The 10,954-nt window shown below is 38.9% G+C and overlaps 1 protein-coding gene across 2 annotated transcripts; it reads left to right on the top strand.

The window, feature by feature from the left end:
• The first annotated feature begins 2,414 nt into the window (after window positions 1-2,414).
• LOC101173135 (vitellogenin-1-like) lies at window positions 2,415-10,699 on the top strand. 2 transcript variants are annotated; one of them, XM_020702291.2, is made up of 20 exons: window positions 2,415-2,503; window positions 3,117-3,137; window positions 3,238-3,401; window positions 3,488-3,739; window positions 3,824-3,985; window positions 4,062-4,210; window positions 4,327-4,477; window positions 4,580-4,737; window positions 4,831-4,996; window positions 5,076-5,201; window positions 5,290-5,508; window positions 5,602-5,819; window positions 5,913-6,010; window positions 6,096-6,220; window positions 6,297-6,398; window positions 6,474-6,593; window positions 6,686-6,875; window positions 7,055-7,148; window positions 7,231-7,375; window positions 10,161-10,699. In XM_020702291.2, exons 1-20 carry the CDS (start codon window positions 2,464-2,466, stop codon window positions 10,260-10,262), a joined length of 2,802 nt encoding a protein of 933 aa, XP_020557950.2. In that variant the 5' UTR covers window positions 2,415-2,463; the 3' UTR covers window positions 10,263-10,699. The 2 variants fall into 2 exon arrangements, with proteins under 2 accessions (XP_020557950.2, XP_078801918.1); XM_078945792.1 differs by lacking the exon at window positions 7,231-7,375.
• Window positions 10,700-10,954: the final 255 nt, after the last annotated feature.

The raw sequence follows: 10,954 nt of genomic DNA, 5'->3' as shown, positions 1-10,954 counted from the left end.
ATGACACATTGTCAATAAGAAAGCTAGTGAACCTCTTTCTACATAAAATGTGTGTTGTGAAGCACTTCATCCCTTATAATGGGTGTAATTATTCTGTAGGAAATCTGCAGCAGTCCCGATGTGTGAATGTGAGTGTGCATGGGTGTGTGATTTGTGGCTCTGCGACAGACTGGCGACCTGTACAGGGTGTTCCCTGCCTCAGCCACAAGTGGCCGAGATAGGTTCCAGCAGCCCCGTGACCCCGAATGTGACAAAACGGGTTTAGAAGATGAATCAATGGGGGGAAAAAACCTGGAAAAAATGCCTTTAAAACCATTGATTATTGGAAAGAATAACCTTTGCGAGTAATCTGTCACAAATTAAAAACATTCAGGGTCAGACTGCTCAGTTGCACTGTACATAAACGTATTGACCTTAGGAATCACTCTGACCAAAACAAACAATAAGAGCAAATAACTACCGGTAATGTCAGGGTGTCTTTATATGGGACACTTAAAAAGACAAACATACAAAAAAAAAAATCACCTGTTAGGAATAAAACCAATTTTAAAATCAAACTGTTACTGAAACTGTAAAATTCTTTGCATAATGTGAAAAAGATATTCCTAAGATCAATTCTTTTGAGTAAAAAAGACAAACCACTACATTATTTTTACTTTATCCAAATGCACGTGGCATAAAAACGTTTAAACGTTTATTTAAACATAAGGAAACAAACATTTTACTTATATAACTCTTATCTTCCACGTGGCTTTTATTGATTACTTCATTATTTTTAATTTGGGCTTTTTTTTCATATTTATATTTTGATAGTATTTTTTTGTAAATGTAAAATTGCTTAGGGTTGGGGTTTAAACAATTTTGTTATAAATCCACTTTGCTGAAGGCACTATGAAATGCCACATGCACTTTTGAGGCTGTCTCAACACAATGCTTTGGGTCGATCTCAAGTACGCTGGGTGTAGTGGGTCGACGTTTCCCCCTTGTGGGAACAAGACTGTTGCTCTACAAAAGACCAATGTGAGACTTTGTTTTAATAGAGATTCCATCTGCCATGCCATTTTGACGTTTTTTCTAAGCCGTTTAAGAAGAAAGTCATGGTTGTTTTTTTTATACTGTAACACAAAAGCATTGTGGACTAAAAAACCTGCTTTTAAACTTCAACTTTTTTCTTTTTTGGTGAAACCACCATTTTACTGAGATGAAACAAAGATGAACTTAAAAATGTGAATACAATAAAACTGCTGTGCTTCCTTTTTTCTTTTTCATTTAAGCAGCTAAAAGACAAAACATTGGCAGTCCCCTGCCCTCCTCCCTTGGTCTAATAAGGTTAAAATAGGCACAGAGACTTTACATTTTTTATTTAAAACAGAAATTCAAAGCCCTCCTGCATGAGTTGAAGTGAATTCTCACAAAGGTTTATAGTAAAAGTTTTCATCGTTTTCATGTTTCAGAAAATCACTTTCAGATCGAGAACACAAGGACAGTGCTGCAGTGGCCTAAAGATGAGTAAGAGGGTTTCAGAAACAATCAGGTGGAAAAAAAAAAAAGATTTCCAGGAGGAAGAAAAATAGTCAAGAGGACTAGTTTTATCTTTATATCGACAGCTTTTTTATGTACTAATTGATGGAATCTACCTGGATGACTGACAATGTACAGAGGGAAAATCAAAAAATTTTGACAAGTCCAGTACACATAAGGTTATAGCCTTTATATCTCTGCCAGACTGAGCCTTTTGCTATTCTGGAGCCTCATTTATGCCAGATATATCTGATGTTAATACACTAGAAAGAATTAAATTTAGAGAAAACGTTAAATGCGACCAAAAGTTACAAACATAAAAAAACATCAGCTATCAACCACTACGACGAAAAACCAGTCACAAAACAGAGGGCAAGACATGGAGCAACTGATAATAGTCAGTATAACTTAAAAAGACAATGAACTAAAAGACAAAACCAGCAAAACTTAACTTAAAAAAGCAACCCTTGCACATTGTTTATGAAGACCTTGAAAATTACTTTCCAAGTCATTGTATATTATTCAATGATTTAATAAAAACTCAGAACTCAAAAGCTTAAGATTCAAAGAAATCGAATTTCTGATAAGTTGAAGGAACCATGAAACTTGGTCAAAAATTATAGGCCCACATTGGAAGTAATGTGATGAAATTCAACCGAGAACAAGTTTTCTGTCAGTGAAATGTGTGTGTGTGTGTGGTGGGGGGGGGTCATTGGTTTCTAGGAAAAAAACACACTTTTTTGTCATTCTAGTGAAACATTTCAACGTATTGGAGCATTTTTAACCTCTCCATCAATATTCCAAAAATTTGTAGGTCATTTGTCATGTCAAAGCAGCAATCAGTTATGCAATGATTTACAACTGGGCTCTGCTAGAACCTTTTTCAGACCAGAGCTTCCCTTTAAAAGGCCAGCACAAATGTGAGCACAGCCCCATTTAACCATGAGAGCAGTTGTGCTCGCTCTGTCTCTAGCCCTAGTGGGTAAGTCTCAGATTTTGTTTTATGCTTCGTCAATGACATTTTCTTTAATGTCTAAATAACTTTAGCACATATTAGATTTTAAAACCATGTTTGATTTAAAATTAACTTTTAAAGATTTTACAACTCTAAGCTACTCATCACAATGCATGAGGATTAATGGTGCTGATGATGATATAATTTGTTACAATGTGGTAGCATGTTTATTTATCTAATGAATTAGTTTTTATTATTCAAGAAGTCAACTTAAAAAACTTCATTGGTAATTGTTTTAAAAGGATTAAATTTAAATAATGTAACCTTTGTAACATTTTAATGTATCAGGCTTTTGAATCAGTTTACTTCTCAAAAACTTACACATTTTCTTCAAAGAATTTCTTTGTATTTCCTTTGTTTCTTTTATCTTCTTTCTTGTAATAATTCTATTCTTAACTTAATCTCCAACTTTAATAACTTCTCTGTACAATCAGAAGTGTTTCTTTTTAGAAGATTACTTGGTTCTTTTTATTTTCTAAAGAAACCTATAGCCTTGTGGTTTAGTAAGAAATATCTTTAAAAAAAACATCAAAAGGTTTCATGAAACTGAAGGAGTAACATTGTCCTTTTTTATATTCAGCTGGACAAGCTTCCAACCATGGTGAGATTCCTACAAGCTTTTTAAACTATTTGCAACATCAAAATTCCAAACTAAATTCTAATTAATCTAAGTTTTTCTGAATGTGTTTATCAACATCTAGGTGCAACTGTGTTTCCTGAATTTTCTGCTGGCAAAACGTATGTGTATATGTATGAGATGTCCGTCATTAACGGTCTACCCGAGGAGGGTTTGGCAAGAGCTAAGATGAACGCCAGCTGCAAATTTCTCATAAGTGCATTTGACAAAAACACATACATGTTAAAGGTAAATAGCTAGGAGTGAAAAAACAATACACTAATTTTCAAATGAAAACGACCTGTTTAAAAGTTGTTTTCTTTTTCATATTGTAGGTTGAGGATGTGATGATGCAAGAGTTCACTGGCTTTTGGCCAAAGGAACATGCAGAATCAATTGGGAATATTCCTAAAGCATTTACACCAGAGTTCAATATTCCCATCAAGTTTGAATACAGCAATGGTGTTGTAGGAAAAGTTTATGCCCCCGAAGGAGTCTCAGATTTGGTCCTGAACTTCTACAGAGCCGTCCTTAACATCATTCAGCTTAACATCAAGAAGACACACAACGTTTATGATCTCCAGGAGGTTTGTAAAAAAGCCAAAGATTTTCTTCTAAACATCGAGAAGAAGTATTTTGATTCTCATTTGAAAAGCTATTGTGTTTCTCAGACTGGAATTCAAGGCGTGTGCAAGACCCTCTACTCTGTTAATGAAGATGTAAAGGCTGAACGCATTCACCTGACTAAAACCAGGGACATGAACCACTGTCAGGAAAGGGTCTATAGAGACATGGGTTTGGCATACACAGAGAAATGCGACAAGTGCCAGCAGGTAAGCTCAAAACCCTTTCAATACATAAACAGATCCTCAAAATAGCAATCTGGAAAAAAGAATTTTGTGATTGCAGGAATCCAAGAATTTAAGAGGTTCAACATCATACAGATACACCCTGAAACCAGTTCTTAGTGGTGTTATGATCCTGGAGGCAGATGTAAATGAGCTTATCCAGTTCTCACCGTTCTCTGAGAGTTATGGGGCTGCTCAAACAGAGACCAAGTACGCCAAAATAAAGATAGAATAAAAAAATAGTGAGACAGATCAAAAATACACTTGTATCATATTATCGATATATTTACCGATATATATTTTTTGCTTTTTACAAAACCTTGAAGACAAACCTTCGTCTTCCAAGAGATTCAGGATTCCTCCATTGCACCAATTTCTGCTGAGTATCATCACCGTGGATCTCTCAAGTATGAGTTCACTAATGACTTTGAGTGGACACCACTTCAGCTTGTCAATGTCACTGATGAACAGGCACAGGTACTGAGTCAAAATGCTTCAAATACTAAGAAGAGGAAAAAGTTTAGACATGGGGAACTTTTTGGTTTTCACCGACACGCATTTCTCTCTCTGAAAACTTAGACAGAGGAGCTTCTGAATCATCTAGTTACCCATAATGCAGAGAAAGTCACTGATCATGCTCCTCTGAAATATTTGGAATTGGTTGAGTTTTTACGTCTTGCCCGCTATGAAGACCTGGAAGCATTCTGGAGCAAGTACAGAGATACGCCTTCTCACAGGTAACTTTCAGTGATTAAACGTTCAACATTTTTGCTCAGCCAAAGAAGAAAAATAAAAAATGGAAAAAAAATTATTGTTTAATGTTTTCTTAGACTCTGGCTCTTGGAAGCTATTCCAGCCACAGGAACGTCTGCTGCTCTCAGATTCATCAAGGAGAAATTTACATCTGAAGACTTAAGTGTTACTGAGGCAGTTAGAACCTTGGTTGCAGCTGTTCACATGGTTACAGCAAACCCTGAATCCATCAAGCTGTTTGAGGTTTGTACATCATAGAGGAAATGATTATATGCACGTATAAACAGTCTTTGAAACATACTTAATATCTGCACTGGTTTAGACCCTGACAGAAGACAGCAAACTCAACGCCAACCCAGTTCTACGTGAGATCGTCTTCCTCGGATACGGCACAATGATTTCCAAATATTGTGCAGAGTCAGATGTCTGTCCTGTCGAATATATAAAAGTAATCTCAATTGTCAATTTTTTTATTTAGGATTAATGAATGTGTTTGTGTGTGCTGAAAAACCCCTATCTTCCTTTTTCCCTTACAGCCAATTCAGAAGCGTCTCTCAGAGGCAGTTTCTAAGGGCGAAACAGAAGACATCATTTTGTATGTGAAGGTTTTGGGAAATGCAGGACACCCTAGTAGCCTCAAGTCAATCACAAAGATTATGCCCATTCACGGCACTGCTGCTGCTTCTCTGCCAATCACAGTCCATATTGAAGCCATCATGGCTCTGAGGAACATTGCAAAGAAAGAACCAAGAATGGTGAATTCAAGGGCATTACCTACTATTTTAAAATATCCCCCTCATCCCCTTATCTCAAAGCTAATTCATGGTTTCATTTCTTTTTGGTAACAGGTTCAGGAACTGGCTCTTCAGCTCTACATGGACAAGGCTCTTGACCCAGAGCTTCGTATGCTTTCATGCATTGTGCTGTTTGAGACCAATCCTTCAATGGCGCTGATTTCCACCCTTGCCAATGCTGTTAAGTCAGAGGAGAATTTGCAGGTTGCCAGCTTCACATACTCTCACATGAAGTCCCTGAGCAGGAGCGCTTCCATGATTCATCCATCAGTGTAAGTATCATGATTCCTATTCCTAATCTTGATTTTTTAGAAGTCTATTTACATGTTGGGACCGATGTTTATCAGTTGTCTCTCTTCTAACAGAGCTGCAGCTTGTAATGTTGCCATGAAGATCCTGAGTCCAAAGCTGGACAGACTGAGCTTACGTTACAGCAAAGCTGTCTATGGGGAAGCCTATAGCAGTAAGATTGCTTTTATGGAAAGATGAGACTAATTCATTTTTTCCATCTTTTTATTTTAACAAAACCTCTTTATACACTTCATCAGGCTCTTTTATGCTTGGTGCTGCTGCTACCGCTTTCTACATCAACGATGCTGCTACATTCCTGCCAAGATCTGTTGTTGCCAAGACCAAAGCCTTCTTTGTTGGAGCTGCTGCTGATGTTCTGGAGGTAAAAGAAAGCTAAAACCAAAAAAGTTAACCCTAACACCAACTCTAACCCTAACTTTACTCATTGGATTTTTTAGATTGGAGTAAGAACTGATGGACTTCAAGAGACCCTTCTGAAAAACCCTTCAGTTCTAAAAAGTGGTGACAGGATCACCAAGATGAAACGTGTTATCAAGGCCGTATGTTTAAAGTCATTAATGCACAAATTCTCTGTGAAATGTCCCACATTAGAAGCATTATATCCTTTTCCACAGCTTTCTCAGTGGAGGTCCTTGCCCAACAACAAACCCTTAGCTTCTTTCTATATCAAGCTTTTTGGACAAGAGATTGCCTTTGCGAACATCGATAAACCCATGGTTGAGCAGGCAATTGCGGTATGACACAGCTTAGTCAATAAAGTTCATGACTAACATAGGTTTACAAACCACATGTGTATCAACTTTCCATTCGCTTCCATCTTCTACAGCTAGCCAGTGGTCCCTCTGTTCAGGCTTTTGGTGTAAAAGCTCTGAAGACTCTTTTACTCTCTGGTGTCAGTTTCAACTATACAATGCCTGTGATGTATACTGAGATGCGACGCGCAATACCTACTGCTACTGGTATTTCAGTGCAGCTCAGTCTTTTTTCTGCTGCTGTGGCTGGAGCTGTCGTTAAAAGTAAGTAAAAAATAAATACTGACCCAACCCAACCCAACCAAAATGATTGACTATGAAAAGATTTACTTAATTACTTTGCGAGGGCAAGTCAATGTAGCCTCATTAAAAAACAGCCCTTTCAAATGAACATTTTCTTTGGAAAATTGTAATTAATATTTATTTTTGTTGGGTTTCTTTAGTCGAACCAACTCTGTTGCCACATCTGCCTGAAGACTTTCCTCTCTCTCGCCTTCTGGAGACAGACATCAAGCTTGAGACTGAAATCAGACCCAGGTGAACTCTAGTTATAAACATTTTTATTAGTCATTCATGTCTTAATAGAGTAAACATTCATGTAACTGACTTCCTCCTACAGTTTTGCTATGGACACCTATGCTGTGATGGGAATTAACAATCCTTTCTACCATGCAATCATTGTGTCAAGAGCTAAATTTAACTCAACTCTGCCCTCCAAAATCTCCGCAAGACTTGACATTAAAGAGGGTGACTTCAAGATAGAAGTAAGATGTCCCACTTAGATTTTATCAGAAATGACAGTTTATCAAATGACCAGCTCTTCACTTCTTTTTACTTTATATCTCTTGTCTCCCTCTTGCCTCTGCATTGCCACATCCTCAAAACCACACTTTTCCCATTTTCTGTAACTCATTCCCTGTTCTTTTTTACTATATCATCCTCCTTGTCCATTTAGGTGATATGATCTCCTCAAATTTTCCATATCTTCCACAAACTGATTAACATCCTCTTTATAAGATCTGACACCTTCTTTGCTTTGTCCTTTTCCCATTTTCAGTTATTTATGATAACAATTTTCAAATACTCTTGATTATGATTCAAACAACAGAAACGCCAGTCATTCGCTTCTCATTCAGACATTCACAGCGGTGCATTTCATTCACAACAATCCACCAGTCACACAACGCTTGCGCTTGTCCGGAGATAAAAATAAAAATAAAATGAAGGTCTTTAAGGAAACCAGTCAGGAAACCACATCTGACATGTGCGTATTGATCCTTAGGTCGCGAAGCACAACAATGCCAGAACACATCTGACAAATTTCCACAACCACCTAGAAAAATACCACGGTACCTGATAGAGTCTAGAATTCTCAGGGTTTATACAACAAATTTAGGAAACACGGGCTTTTCAAATGGACCCCGCCGTCCAAGCCAAATAATCACGGGATTTAATGGACCCCGCCGTCCAATCGAAGAAAACGTTTTCTACTCACAGTTCAGCAGGACCTTCACTGCTCAGGCTGCGTTGTCACAGTGTCCTTCCTCCCAAACTGTGGAGTATCGTCAACCATCGAGCTCCAGGGAACCGGAGAAAAACCAGCCCAAAAATGGGATCTGACTGTGGCCACGGTTTTTACAATCTCTGGAGTTTCACCGATTCACCGGGACATCTCAGGTATATTGATCTCCGGCTCTCGAAGGACCAATTAAATGTTGGATCTAAAACTAAACCAACACTTCTCAACTATATTTGAGCTGGAAGAAAGGACACAGACTCATTTTATCTTTTCTCGAGGAGAGCAGACAGGAACGTACTCAAGCCATTCTCCGTGTGCTCTGAGTTTACAAAGGTCTGCCTCCTCACTTTTATTACAATCTGGGCGTTACTTAACATGCAGCATACAAGGAGGTGGTTGTAAACACACATACACACACAGCTCATAATGATGAGAACACAAAGAAACGTCCATTCTCAGGAAATTCCTTAGTTAACCCCAGGAGATCAGGGTCATTTCTGCAGATCAAGGGTCATCTGTCAGCTCCTGTGGCTTGTGGCTTCAGGGTAATCCTGGTAGGTCAAAGGTTAGAAGGGGACTCCTGCTTCCTAGATCAATGCAGACATAAGATCCGCCCTGCTTCCGCAGGCTCTGTCCCTCAGACAAGTAATACACTTTTACAGCTAGAAAGTTCAGAGTAAATATGGGATAACTTATGTATAAATCTATTCTAACATGGTGGAGCGGTGGTTGAGTGTGGCGTGTGGCACGGCGAGGCTGGAGGGCTTGGCGTGATGATGGCTTGGAATGAACAAGGTGGAAACTGGACCCAGGCAGGAGGTGGTTGCAGAGATTTGTCCTAAAGACAGACATAATAGCTTGAGTAGGAAGTTCAGGAGTAATCAGAAGTTCACTAGAACACGACGAGCATGAGACAAGGTACTTCACCATAGTTGGCAACGATCTGGCGATGAATACTGGAAACCGGCCCTATGATATACTGTGGGGTTGATGATGGAAATGGCTGCAGCTGGGTCCAATCAGTGGAAGCTCCCGGGGGGACCATGACAGTGTGTGCAGGACCCTCTACTCTGTCAACGAAGATCTGAGGGCTGAACGCATCTTTTTGACCAAAACCAGGGACATGAACCACTGTCAGAAAAGGATCTATAGAGGATTGGGCTTGGCATACACTGAGAAATGTGACTAGTGCCAGAAAGTAGGTTCAAACTCATTTTATTACAAATATACTACATACTCACGAAACCTATTTTTATTTCATACATGATTGTTGAAATAACAACCTGCAAAATACGCAACTATACAATTTATGTACATTTGGCTTACAATAATTCCTAACAGTTCTTACTTGTTCCCAATTAGCCATTTAAATTGCTTAAATGCCACAAACTGTAATGCAGGTTCTGGTGCAATTTGTGCAGTATATTTATCCCTAGATGCTAATGCCAAAGTGATACGAAAAAACTAAATATAGCCAGTAGAAGACAGCAAACAAAACATTGATCAACTGTTGCTGTGGTTGCAGGTTAGTTTAATCACTGGATCGATAGACGATTAACCTAGATTTCACCAGTCACACTGTCACACAAGAGGAAATAATTGTATCATTGTGAAGGAAATTGTTTTATTGTTATCATTGTTTAAATGTATTTGTTTAAACGTGTCTTTAAATGTTAACTCAGATTGACCTTTTCTGAAAACAGTTGTGTGTTTGGTCATCTGCTTCTCATCCCCCACCCAGGATGAGGGGTTTACGACACACTCTCCTCAGCTGATAAGGGATACTGTTTGAACTTAGAATCCAACCAAAAGGGTCATTTGACGACACCCCCTAATGAACTTTTTCTTTGTCTTGAAAATGTTACCTCTTTCTTGTGTTCTTAATAAAAGCAGCACGAGGAGAGGCAGACCTTTGAGAAGAGAAACGTGTTGGACCTTTTCCAACACATTTGCTCCTCTCCCTCGTGCATGAGAAACTTGATTCTTGTTGTGGTTTGTTGTTTATAATTGTGTTTTTCTTTAATGTCTAGATGCATTTATCTGACATTCTTTGGTCCTTCGAGCCGGATGACAACATATCTGCGTCTTTGGGGGGAGGACCATGCCGATTGAAGTCTGTGCACAGCCCGTGAGACTAGGTCTCCGGAGGAAAGTCCGTCGTAGTGGATTCTACGCCGGCCAATCGACTGGTCTGATCCCTGGGTCCGGATTGACGTTATTCGTTAACCAGTCAGACCACAACGACAAGGCAAGTAAAGCGCTTTTTCAGGGGTTCGAGTCCCCGAAGTGGCCCAGAAATCTCAGGGACAGGTTCAAGTCATGTTGCCTAAAACACATGTGGGTTTGGAGTCCCGGAAAAGTCCAGAATTCTGTATAAAGGTGTGGGTTCGAGTCCTGCAGCCTAAAACGCGTAAGAGGGTTCAAGTCCCTAAAAGGCCTATTAAAATTTAAAAATAAATAAAAATAAAAAGTTTTTTTTGGTGTGAATGTGTGTGCCTGTGTGAAAGGAGTGAACTTGTTCGAAGCAGTGGGCAGCTGGAAACCTTGCGGTGTTAACACAAGGCTGCTTGTTGAAGTAGAACAAGATTTCATCTCATTAAGCTTTAGGTGAAAAAGACCCAGAGTCTAAAACGGGTTTTGCTCCTGGGAGGACCCTAAACGTGTGACCGGATCAGACAATAGGTCTGACCTAGAAGCTTGTTGCACGGGGAGTGAAATTCGGTCCTGAGAGAAATTCTCTGTTGGTTCTGATCACACTCTGTGACTAACGTAAATAAAAAAATTAGAAAAAAAAATGGGGAATTCAAATAAAAAAGTTGAATTA

This window comes from Oryzias latipes, chromosome 4 (genome assembly GCF_053564925.1).
Source record: "Oryzias latipes strain Hd-rR chromosome 4, Olatipes_Hd-rR_3.1".
Taxonomy (NCBI): Eukaryota; Metazoa; Chordata; class Actinopteri; order Beloniformes; family Adrianichthyidae; genus Oryzias; species Oryzias latipes.
Note: the sequence above shows the minus strand (reverse complement) of the source record. Positions and strands in the feature narration are given on the sequence as shown.

What these genes read in the sequence shown, in the direction of transcription:
- LOC101173135 (XM_020702291.2), top strand. Translation starts at nt 2,464, where the DNA reads ATGAGAGCAGTTGTGCTCGCTCTGTCTCTAGCCCTAGTGG. An exon ending in AATGCGACAAGTGCCAGCAG is followed by an intron (nt 3,986 to 4,061) that starts GTAAGCTCAAAA and finishes TTGTGATTGCAG; the next exon opens with GAATCCAAGAATTTAAGAGG. An exon ending in CTGCTGCTGATGTTCTGGAG is followed by an intron (nt 6,221 to 6,296) that starts GTAAAAGAAAGC and finishes TGGATTTTTTAG; the next exon opens with ATTGGAGTAAGAACTGATGG.